We start from the raw sequence: 13,165 nt of genomic DNA on the forward strand, positions 1-13,165 counted from the left end.
GACTTTAACATACTTTATATATAGGAAAATAAATAAAAGCCTTACTATGTACAATGCAAGGCGTACTAACAACCAAATTCCCACATGGGAATAACAAGTTAAGGTTTGATAACCAAACTCCAAACAATCCAACAGAAAACTACAATACGCCAATTCTCAATTCCTGAGAGATTTTTTTTTTTGGGGGGGGGCCTGAGAGATTTTAAAGAGAAGAAATTTAAAATCAAAATTACCTGACTTTAAAAAAAAAAAAATTACCTGACTTTATGACTCTAGATTAAAAAATTAACTCTAAGGTCACATATTACTCACTTATAAAATGAATACAACAAGAGAAAAATGTGTCCACTTTACCAAGTAAAAAGCATTTGTTTAGAAATTTTCTAACGCACGCACATGCACACAATGCTACCAATAGCTGCCTCTGTAGAGTGTCTGGGGACGTAGGGAAGGACATTTACTTTTTATGTATGTTAGTTTCTGCTATAAGGTTTTTATCTTTAAATCATGTGGGCCTATTACTTTTCAATTTTAAAAAGCTAGAAAATGTCTTAAACATGAAAAAAAAATTCTGTTTATAGTAGCATCTCCTTTATAATGATGGGGATAAAATCCGTAGCCTGACTATATTTTGGGGACAAGGATGACACAGAAATAGAACTGCCATTTAGGCGACAGAAACTCTTGAGGGGTTCTGAACCTCAGGTCATATTCCCCAAAACATTCACAGAAAGCATTGAGGGGCCCATGAACTTGGATGAGAAAATAATCATTTCTCTAATTTCACTAACTTCTAACAAATTTACCATTTCCTTCAATTATTAACATAGGCAACAGACCACAGTAGTATTAGCAATACTTGTGACCTAGCAATGCAACAGAAATCACAAACCTTTTCATTGTCATGTTACAGTGGTTGCACTTGTCAAAATATTTATACTTACCATTACTTCGAAAAGATAATCAGATCCAACTCTAGATCCTATTATTAATGTCTTAATAAAGCATGTAAATTAAAAGTTGTCTTAATACTTTGATAACTTATTTCAATATAACTAGTTTAGTTGATTTTATGCATTTGAAACATCATTCTGAGGAGTTTCAACAGACTGCCAAAGGAGTCCAAGTCACAAAAAAAATTTAAGAAGCCTTGGATAATGGTTCTCAAATCAACTGCAATAGTCCACATTGGGAAAACTTGAGGGAGGGAACATTTGGAGGTTATTCCAATTGGAATGCTACCAGGAATTAGTGGGCAGAAGACTGATGTAACAAACATCCTGGTATGCCTGTGACAGTCCATTCAACCAGCTACGAACTGAATGTCGAAAATGTCCCAGTTTAGAAACATCTCAAGGATCAAACAAATGGCAAGATTACCCTCTTCAGTAGCCTGCTAGTTCCCAAACTTAGGTGTTCATCCCAGGGTTCATTGGTATATTACAATATCTCTCATCATTCATTCTCTAGTGTACACCTCCCACTGAACAGATTTTCATCACTAAAATCTCCATGAGTTTCCTCCATGACTAATCTGTCTAAAAAAAATAGTAACTTCTAAAAACAAATACAATATTTAACTAGCAATTATTCAGGATTCAATTATTACTCTGAGAATTATCTGAAGATTTAGTCCTCTTGGCTGCTAATTTTTAAAGACTTTCATTTTTTTAATCAATTTGATTGTTAACTGCTCTGCCAGGAAACAAAGATGGAAGGAGCAAAATATACATACTGATTTGCTAATGTTTGAAAGCTATAAAAATATATTTAACTGGCAGGAGAAAAAATGTGAAACCACACCACAGAGTAATGTATGAAGATACTCTGTATATTTTACTCTTCTATATTCCTTCACATTTATTATCCTGTATAACTGAAAATCGTCTTTAATAATTAAAAAAATAGCAGTCATCTGTATAAGGCACTGACTTAAGTTTTTACAAAAAAGGTAATCTTTAAAATTACCTTTTGAGATACTTCTCATTAAACATACGAAGAAATGTGACTTAAAGAGATAAAGTAATGTATCTTGCCCAGAGGGAAAGTGATAGAAGCCAAAATTGAAACCTACGTCACAATTTCAAAGTTCCAACAACTTCATCAAATTAGCTGTACAATTTAGGGCTGCTCGTCAACTCCCCAACCAACAATCTCATGCTCTTCTGCCAACAACGACAAAAAAGGAGGTAAGAAAGCGAAAAGCAAAGATACGGATGCGAGTTAGAGAGCTAACAGACAGGCAGACTCTTCCACTCTGGGTTCCTCTGCAAGTAAAACTAGCTGACAAGAAAAAAGAAACCTAAAAGCAGATATAAGGAAATGGTGGTAGGGAGAATCTGGAAGTGACTGCCCTCTTCCTCCAGTATTAATCCCACAAAGAACAGTAATGCATAATGAAGTAGGCAAATCTGAAGTTCTGTTCCATTTAAGTGTAGACAAGGCAAAAAATCAGTTTTAAGATAAAAATCAAATAATTATAATGGACCTTCTGCTATCTACATGGGTCTGCTTCATGGCTTATTCCTACCTATCATCCTTTCCTCCTCATGCTGTCCCCTATGCTTCCATTACCTTCTCTACTTCACCTCTACTTAAAATGAAATAAGATGCCCAACTGTATATTTAGTAATACAATCAAATTCAATCCCAGTGCCAGGATCATGGTCAATGTCTGTATTACAAACTTTCTATCACATAAGTGCCTGGGTAGGTATCCAGCCTGTGCTGAATAAAACGAAGAAATGAAAGCATCCTTAAGGCATCTGGTCTACGTGAGAAAATAAATGTCTATTCTCTCACATGTACTTACTCTGTCATGCTATAACCGTACCCATACACACACACCCCTCAAATGAAAAACATGAGATATTAAAAAATTAAAATAAACTCATGTTATGAGCTGTAAGTATACCAAAATTCAAAACATTTATAGCAATCAGTAATAGTAGTAAAGATAGTGAAAATTTCATGAAAGCAAGGGAACTGATCATACGCAAAACACACAGAGTGGATTGCTCTCTTGATCTCCAGGAAAAAATAGTACAAGATAGTGGATAAATGTAACTGATCCTCATAAAAAAAGAACTCTAAACCAAATAGACAGCATTCCAATAGTGTTAAAGAGTTAAATTTTACCTATTAATATCTTCCTAATATTCAGTCTCTCATTTATTAGTTCTTCTCATCTGATTTACATTCTGTACAATATGCCCAGTAAGTAGACATGTGAATTCAAAGAAGCAAGTAATTTTTAGAGCCAAAGGTACTTTAAAGATCATTCAGTCCAATTCTCAGTCCAATTCTATTTCACAAATGAAGAAACTAAGGGCCAGGAAGGTTAAATAATTTATTTGAAGTCACAGAAAATTTCATCCCTTACTGCTCTGAATATTAGTGTGGAACATTTGCTTTCTTTAAAAGGATTTTGGAGACTTCTTCTACAGTCCTTAATTCAAGTTTCATTAAAAAACATAATACAGGGGCTTCCCTGGTGGCACAGTGGTTGAGGGTCCACCTGCCGATGCAGGGGATGCAGGTTCGTGCCCCGGTCTGGGAGGATCCCACATACCGCGGAGCAGCTGGGCCCATGAGCCATGTCTGCTGGGTCTGCGCGTCCGGAGCCTGTGCTCCGCAATGGGAGAGGCCACAACAGTGAGAGGCCCACGTACCACAAAAAAAAAAACAAAAAAAAAAAACCCATAATACAAAATATTCTAATCTCCTTAGAACACCTTACAAATTTGAGGTTTGCAAAAACACAACTAAGTATACACATTCACCTTGGGTCAAACCACGGATTAAACCAATCTAACTTCGTAACTTCTAATAATGATGTTATATATCCACCAGTAGTAGGTCTCTCAGGGCAGCTCCCTAGCTAAGCCCCATTCTCAGGAGGGTAGCCCTTAACAGCACTTGTATACTAACTTCCCTTGTTCCTTGACTTAGAAGTAGATAGATACCTGATACAAGCTAAATCAATAATGTCCTCTATCTCAGGAATCTGGAGGGCTTTGTTTTTGTTTCTTTGTCGGTTTGTTTGTTTTGCATGAAATAGTGTGAAACTTTAATACAATGTGGTTAAACACAACATTCAACCACATGAAAGTCATCTTCTGACAGATGAACTGGGCATTATTTCAAAAGATTCCTTAGTGTAACTTTATAAAATTCTTGCCTTCAGAAGTGTCTGACATTGATCTTGATACTTGTTAAAAACTCTGATATAAGATAACCACATCTCAACAGACAGAGATTTAGGAGATTATCCTAATGCCCATCTTCAGAATGCATCACCAAAGAACTGATCACTGTCTCCATCCCTTAATTCTTGGTATTTCCCCCAAAGTCGGCCCTCTGGATTAGAGCTATGCAAGGAATCTGGAGTTTGAAGCTAAAAGAAATACAGCAGTGATGATAATAGCTAATATTTATTGAATGCTTGCTGCATGTCACAAACTATTCCAAGCACACTACAATTCATCTTCCCAACAATCCCCATGAAATTTTACAGATGAAATTAATCCGCCCAAGGACTCAAACCCATAGAGTCTGGCTCCAGAATACATGCACTTAACCACTACCCTATACTACTTCTCAAAAGTCGAGAATTACTAGAATTGAGTGATATTAATGTCAGTTGCTGCTGAAGGGCCCACAGCTGCCCTGGTTCCTGGCTAGCCAAGCCTTGACTGTTCAAACCTTCCTTGGTGCCTGTGAGACAACCCCCAGGAACCTTAAAGAAATCAAATTTGGTTTCTGTTACTTGAAACCAACCTAATGGTCCCACATGTCAAATATCTTTAGGCCTCTTTTTTTTTTTCAGAGTTTTAAATTTATTTATTTATTTACTTATGGCTGTGTTGGGTCTTCGTTTCTGTGCGAGGGCTTTCTCTAGTTGTGGCAAGCGGGGGCCACTCTTCATCGCGGTGCGCGGGCCTCTCACTATCGCGGCTTCTCTTGTTGCAGAGCACAGGCTCCAGACGCGCAGGCTCAGTAACTGTGGCTCACGGGCCCAGTTGCTCCGCGGCATGTGGGACCTTCCCAGACCAGGGCTCGAACCCGTGTCCCCTGCATTGGCAGGCAGATTCTCAACCACTGCGCCACCAGGGAAACCCTAGGCCTCATTTTTAAAGAACTGATGCATAAGAAATCTAAACTTAAGACAACAGATAAACCATTCCTTTACATTTTTTAAAAAAGGAACATGTTTACAAAAGGCATTCTCTACAAAGTTTCTTTCGTAACATCATTCCCTGAGACAAATGACTCCTCCGTGCCCATGGGCTAATAAATGATTGAACAGAAGAGATGTAATGAACTTTAGATATCATCTAGTTCTCAACCCACTCATTTTACAGATGAAGCAATGGTGAAGATGAGAGCACTGGAGTCAATCACCCACAGGGCATGAGTTAAAATACTAGCTCTCCCATGTTCTGGTATAGGTAGGGGTGACCCTGGGCAAGTTGCTTAATTTCTAAAGCTTCAGTTTCTTCTTCTGGAAAAGAGATAATAGCATCTACACATCCTACCATTATAATGAGCTCTAAATCACCTACTGAGTTTAATAAAGTGCCTGGCACATGCTCAACACACTCACTAACATACACTCAATAAATGGTAGCTGTGATGGTAGTGATGATCGACGTGAGGCTCAGAGAAGGTAGGCAAACTTTCCCAGATAATATGGCCCCTTAAGGACAGAACCAAAACTAGAAACAGACTTCATACTTACACCTCAATACTTTGTTCTACACCTTCCTACAAACTCCTGGACCTAACATTTAAAACTATCTAAAATCTGGTATAATTCTCCTCTTTCAAAAATCTAATTTCCATCCCAACTTTTATTCATTCATTCACCAAATATTTACATAGTGCTGTCTATGTTCTAAACAGTTTCTAGTGCTGAAGATATAGCAGGGAACAAAGGAAGGGGAAGAAAAGAAGTGAAAGCCATCTGCATGTCCAAATAAAGGAGAAAGAGCTACGAGAATAATGTGCTCAGAAATAACAGTGTTACCGTCCTGAAGTTTCTATCAGCAGGGGAAAAAGAATAAACAAGGATAGATTAAAAATATAACACGGAAGAACCTTCCTTTAGTCTACTTAACATCCATAGAACTTGCTTTAAATATTCCTGTACTCAAGTATTTGCTTCAACATACACTATAAAATCAAACCTTAAAGCCCAAATTACTAAATTTCTTTCCAAGAAGACTTCTCTGTACATTCCAGCAACAGTTTACTCTTATTCCTGTCCACTATATTGACATCTAACTTTTTCTAATGCTCTTTTAAATGTCTGTCAGGTTGACTTAACCTGGTAGTTTTTTGCTAACTTTCAAGATATGTTTTTGACCCCAATGACTCATTTAAGTCCCCAATGACTCATTTAAGTTCCCTGAAGTCAAGATCTGTATCGTACGCTTCTTTTAATCCTAACAACACTTCAGCACACAGCTTTACAATACTTTTGATATTCAAACCCCTTTAAACAGTTTTCCAATATCTTATTCAGATAAAGCCTGGCACTTACATGATACCTGGCCAATATTTGCTTTTGATGAAATAATAAATGTGTAATGTTTTTACAATATCAATCTACAAAATTGTATTTTATATCCTAGAACCCTTCTATTATGAAACATGAAATATATTAGTACCAAAGATAACTCTGAAATGGTAGAAAGACTGAATATATTCTGACCCTATCATTCAAAATATCACTTAAAATATTAAGATAACGACAAAAATCAGGCAACTAACATGAGCAGAGAAATGGCAATCTAAATCAATCATGGTCTTTTACTTTAAAAACAAGCGGAATCATATACTTCATGTAGATTTTGGCTCACTCTAATGTGAGGAGGTATTTTACGCAAAGCTACATACACCTATGAGAGGAATAATTAACGCAAGATAAAGACCAATACTGCAGCCATACTCTGCGTAAGAAATTCTGCATTTAAAGAGGCCTCTGACTAAAGAGGAAATAAAAAGATTTAGTATTTAAGTATACATAGTTCCAAAGTAAGAAACCAAAAAGAGCATCTGGAAGAGTAATTTACCAAATTCTGCTAATGAATTATACACATACACACACACACAGAGCTAGAGTTTCACAAAAACATAGCTCTTGGTATAGAAGTAGAAGCTCATCCAACACTCAACAAACATTTATCAAGCATATGTTACGTGTTAAGGCACAGTTCTGGGCAACTGGAGTATATTAATGAACAAAACATGCAAAGATCCTTGCCCTTACAGAGATTACATTCTATTAGGAAAAAATCTAAAAAATAAAATAGTTTACCACAAATTTCTTACATACTTAAGATACCATAAACACTCAAACATAATGATGCCAATATATGGAGAAGCAAAGTTGATAAGACTTCTAAGAAAAAAAAAAAAGACAAAAAAAATGTGAAAGGCCTAGAGCAAAAGTCAGACACAGTTAAGTGATAAAAACTACACTTCTTAATAATTTAATATTCCAATAAAATCAATATCACTTTTTAAAGTTCCCATAATTATAAAAGGTAAAAATTACTCACAGAAACTATAATGAACTTAATAACAGTTCAGAAGATAATTCGGGGTTCTGTAAGAAGTCAATACGAAGCACCGTGGTTATGAGAATGGGTTTTTGTTACACTAAAGGACAAGAGTTTGAATTCTAGCCCTGTCAGTTATCAGCAGTGAGAACTTTAGGGCTGTTACAAAGATTAAATGAAAACCAAAAACTAGAAATAACTCAAACATCCAACAACAGACGGATGGATGAATATATTATAGTATATCAATTCACTGAAATGTTATTCAGCATTCAGTATATAGACTAATATACCCAACAGGAATGAATCTTTACTGCATCACACTAAGCAAAAGAAGCCAGACATAAAAAAGTATGTATGATTCCATTTATATGAAATTCTAAAAAAGATAAAACTAATCTAGTGAAAGAAGGCTTAGAACTACTGGAAGGACAGACTTGCAAAGAAGCAAAAGGGAACTTTTAGGGTATTTGATATGTTCCTATATCTTGATTGTGATGATATTTCCATGGGTGTACACATTTGTCAGAACTCTTTAAACCCTATGCTTTAAATGGGTCTGTTTTATTTTATACAGATTATACCTCAAAAAGTTGATTTGAAAGAGGATTAAATGGAATAATATATGTAAAGTTCTTAGCACAGTACCTGCAGCTCAACAAGTGTTCAAAAAATGGTAGATATTATTAAAATCATCAGCTATCATTATACAACACTCCTGGGGAGGTAGCAGAATACCAATTACCTGATCTTTCTGGTTGTTTAGATTCTAAGTAACTCTAAAGTATCTGACCTAGACCAAGTGCCATGAGGAGCACCAGAGACACTGAGTTATAAGAGGATGCCAACTGGCAGACCTTAGGCAAATACGATGAACATAGGAAAGGAAAGAAAAGAAGTATGCTTTCGTGTCCAAAAGAGAAGAACTAAAAGAATGATATGGCCAGCAATGACAGAGTGCTTCAGTGCCAAAGGACACCTAGACCACCTCACCTAGGTATTATCAAAATGTAACTCAAAACTGAGTTTATGACTACATAAACAAAGTCTAATAATAGTCCAATAGCTACACGGAGACAGTCCTTCATCTTATGGCCGGGGTGTGGGGATAGGGAGATGGGGGCCGTGGATCCATGAAGCCCATAAAGTGAAGTCAAATTATTCTGCCAACCAAGCAGGAAGAGGACATACTGTGGATGATTTAGAAATGCCAAGCAACAACTATAAACCCATAAACCAAGGTTTTTGTTGTTGATTTTTAACAAGTTATGTGATTAAAAAGAATAGACTTACAAAGGGAACTAATTAGAATATTTTGATAATGGAAGTTAAATTGAAACACAACTCAAGTGACACATTCATGAAATTTATATTTTACTGCTTCTTAGAACTGTTTATCAAGGTAGAATATATAGAGAACAAATAATTATGTTTAATAGGTCATATAAATACGACCAGAACAACTGAATTGGCTGTTACTCACTGAAGCACAAGTCCTCTGACCTATATGTTACTTTAAAAAAGAAAACGAATGGGACGAGGTGGCCGAGTGGTTAAGGCAATGCACTACTAAAAAAGAAAAAAAAAAAAACACCCCAACTGGACATTATGGAAAGCAAAAGACTCTAGACTATAAATCTTAACTGTCAGAGTTTGTTTAGTTTTGATTTTAAGAACCTTCACTTGTAACATTGAAGAGGCAGAAAAGACAGGATAAAGAGTCAGAAGTCCTGAGTTGCAACTCTAGTTCTACCAGTTCTACCTGCAGTTGAAGCAGGCTACTGAAAATAATAAAAATTAGCACCCATGCTCTAGATTGAAAATCACAAGTTTTACTGAAAAGGTTAGCATTATAGTACAAAATTGTAAGGGGGTTAAGCATTTATTTGTAATGCATCATTAAAACAGGAACTAAATTGCAAGTTTTCTTCTAAATTAAGATAAAATACCAAGACCTATGTGACCAAGGACCTAAAGCAATAAATAAGTACACTGCTAATCACTGTTTGCAAAAAGTAATATATCTTCCAGGGGCTAACTATTCATTCTAGAACAAGTTTCTTGATTCAAGTTCTTCCCAAACCAAAATAATAGGGTCCAAGTAATTACATACAATATTGATACTTTAAAACTCATGAGCTTCCCTGGTGGCGCAGTGGATAAGAATATGCCTGCCCATGAAGGGGACACGGGTTTGATCCCTGGTCCAGGAAGATCCCACATGCCGCGGAGCAACTAAGCCCGTGCGCCACAACTACTGAGCCTGCGCTCTAGAGCCCGCGAGCCACAACTACTGAGCCTGTGTGCCAAAACTACTGAAGCCCACGCGCCTAGAGCCCGTGCTCCTCAACAAGCGAAGCCATTGCAATGAGAACCCCGCGCACAGCAACGAAGAGTAGCCCCCGCTCGCGACAACTAGAGAAAGCCCCCGCACAGCAACGAAGACCCAACAAATAAATAAATTAAATAAGCCAAAAATAAATAAATAAAATAATTTTTAAAAAAAGACTCATTAGCCACCTTTCTTTTTGGGAAATAACATTAATAGAAATGTAACTTTGTGGAATCCCAAGTTGTGTTTTTTAAAGCTCAATTAAATTAATTCTTGTACATACTATTCCTTATTTTAATTATCTTTCCCATGGAAAATTGAGCTAAGCTAGAAATAAATTTTATTTAAAAACAGAAAGAATTTTCACATTTGACTTAGCTCTAAACCTTCAGCATAAATGTTGGGTTTTTATCTTGCTTACTTTTTAGAAAGTTGAATGTTCATCTGATATTGAGGACATACTTTTTCTACGGCAAGTGCAAGGCTTTCAAAAACAAACACCGAGAAACGTGATTCAATCACAGCAGAAAGTAGTAATAACAGGGTAATATAATGAGGTCACAACTCGAGCAGCCAATCAAAAGCATAAAAGCATTTCCTGCAATATTAATAGTCAAAAGAGAAAACCAATCACAGAAACCTCAGGCCTTCTTTTGACAGTCACAGAAGCAAGAGAACCAATCCACGCACACCCGGGGTTGACAATAAGGCGGGACCACAGGTTCATTGAAGAAATTCTTGAGGTTGCAGTTACTATGAACTTCGCACGCAAGTAACACCACTCCAGAGTCATAAACATTGTCAAGCCAGGTGAAATTCAACCGTATCCAAAATTTAACCCATCAGGGGGAAAAAACATTTTTGCCCTAAACTGCTGTTGTTATAAAAAATGCAGCTGTCAATTTCGATGCAGTAGGTCCTCAACTTCTAAAAGACACCCCCCCAACGCACATGACAATTCTCCGGAACGCGGCGCGAGGACAGCGCAGCGCCGGCGGCTCGCAGCTGAACATCCCCGGTCCCTTTCTAACGCCGCGCACTGAGCGGGCGCCGTCCCGGCTAGGCAGGCCGAACGAACTCGCTCCGCGGAGCGGAGCTAGCCGATCAGCGGCTTTCTAGCGCTACATCCTGCTGGTAGTGGCGGCCCCCGCCCTCCCCCGCCGCAGTGCTGCACCACCTCCATCCCGGGCACCCAAGCGGGCCGGGGAGCGAGGATTACCTTGCTAGAAGGAAGATGATGTTTGTTTTGAAAGCGCTTTACTTTCCGTTAAGTCATTTCAAAGAGAGCCCAATGCAAAACTAAATCTAAAAGTGGGGGGGAAATCTTCCCTAGTTAAAGGATCCCTCGCATCCCGCGCCGGGGGAACAAAAAAAAAAGGTAAACAGAGGCCGTACGCCAAGTGCGGCCAGAACATCCCCTGCGCCATTCCGGGCCGCCGCTTACGGCAAGGCCCCCTTACGGCAGCGTAAGCGGCGCTGCGAGCTAATCACAACACTGGGACGCAACAACATGGCGGCCGCGGGCGGGCGCTGCGCCGGCCGAGAGGGTTTACGCTACTCCGCCGGCGTAGGGTCCCATGCGTTAGAGCGGCTGCGGCGCCCTCCAGCGAGCGTAAAGCGCTCTGTGAATGGCGAAGCCCGACTGACAAAGGGGAGGGGGGAGGAGGGAAGGGGGGGTAATAAACACTCGAGTCCCTACCGATTCCTCCTCCTTCTCCATCCCGGTGGGCATCTGGGGCACGGCCCGGTTGATGGAGACGCAGTCGTTGAGATCAGGCATGTCCTTGCCGCGGTAGATAGGCAGCGGTTTGGCGGCGTCCAGCGCCCGCGCTCGGAAGGAGAGTTTACTCATTGTCTCCCCGCCTTACAGGAACAGCCCGGGCGGCGGCGGCGGGGCGGGAGGGGAGGGGGGGAGGACTCCCGCCGCCTCCTCCACCTCCTTCCTCAGTGCAGCGCGGCCGGCCCGCTCCTCCTCCTCCTCCTCACTGCCCCCGGCCACAGCATGGGCGCCCACCCCGCCCGAAAACAGCCCCCCGCCGCCCGCGGCCGCTTCCACACACTAGATCCGCCGCTCGCCCGCCCGATCCGCTCCCTGCGCCATGGCCAACATGGCGGACATTACCACAGCGGCGGCGAGCGATCCCGGCAGCCCGCGCGAGAGCGCGCCCCCGCCGCGGGGACGCGCTTCGCCCTCTCCCTCCCTCCCTCCCTCCTTCCTCTCCCTTCCCCTCCCTCGCCTGCCCACCCACTCTCTCCGCGGCGCGGCCGGCCCGCGGGAGCGTGCTCAGCCTTGGGCCGCTCCGGGTGAGGGGGCGGTGGCGGCGTTCCGCTCGGCAGCCCGCGCTCTCGCCGTGTGGCAGGTGCCAGGTGCGCAAGTTAACCCGCGCCCCCGAGCGTGCGCCTCTGCCTCCGCGGCCCCGCCACCCTGCTCGCTGGGTGCCCCGGAGGACGGTGCCGGGCAAAACACAGCCGCGCTGAGCAGCGCGAGCGTGCAGAAGTCTGTGAGCGCGAAAGGAAAATGTCAACCGGAGCCACAACTGCCCCACCGAGCCTCTACTTATAAAGAGCTTATCTCCAAGGCGCCCCGAGCGCCGGCTAATTCGCATCCTCCAATTCGCACATCCCTGAGAGGTGCGAAAGGTCCATTCCTTCTGCCCACTCCGAGACGCGCAGACCTGCCGGGTCTCTCCTGCCGGGAAAACGCTTACGCAGTCCCAGCCCTCTTCCCCGCATCCTCTCTTTAGTACCTGACCGAAAGAGCTCTCCAAGGTAAGGTATCCTCGCTTTCGCCGGGAGGATGCTAACGGCAATGAGGAAAAACGCTTGAGGCTGCCAGATGCAACAAGTGCGCTTGAACCTGTCACCCAAACTTCATAGAATTCTTTAGTGGATGATAGATACTTCTGATTTCAAAAATATGAGAGTTCTTAAAAATTAAGCTTATAGCATTTAACCAAGGCAGCACACATTTCCAACGTGGCCGATCTGTGTAAAATATTGGTGCTGTGGAAGACACAAAGAAGTTTGAGATACATAGTTCCTGCCCTGTGCAGCTTTCACATTGATGGGATGACAGAAAGGTTGGACAGATGATTAACAGCAAGAGATTTAAATAGTTGAAGAACAGGGCAGCCGTAAAGATAAATGACGGCAAAAAAAAAAAAAAGTTTATCATTTGAAGAAAACTATATAGGCGATACAAGGCACTAGAACATGAGTAATTACCAAATGAGTCGTACAGGCCGTAACTGCCGCGAGAGTTCAGAGA

General features: G+C 40.8%; 1 protein-coding gene across 2 annotated transcripts in view; it reads right to left on the bottom strand.

The window, feature by feature from the left end:
• The window catches only part of EPC2 (enhancer of polycomb homolog 2), a 107,543-nt gene extending 95,757 nt beyond the window's left edge, over positions 1–11,786 (bottom strand). For both annotated transcript variants that reach the window (XM_060152941.1, XM_060152939.1), the window contains exon 1: positions 11,597–11,786. In XM_060152941.1, the coding sequence (XP_060008924.1) occupies positions 11,597–11,749 (153 nt within the window). In that variant the 5' untranslated portion in view covers positions 11,750–11,786. The remainder of the gene's footprint in view (positions 1–11,596) is intronic.
• Between the last annotated feature and the right edge of the window lie 1,379 nt (positions 11,787–13,165).

Source organism: Lagenorhynchus albirostris, chromosome 6 (assembly GCF_949774975.1).
Source record: "Lagenorhynchus albirostris chromosome 6, mLagAlb1.1, whole genome shotgun sequence".
NCBI lineage: Eukaryota > Metazoa > Chordata > Mammalia > Artiodactyla > Delphinidae > Lagenorhynchus > Lagenorhynchus albirostris.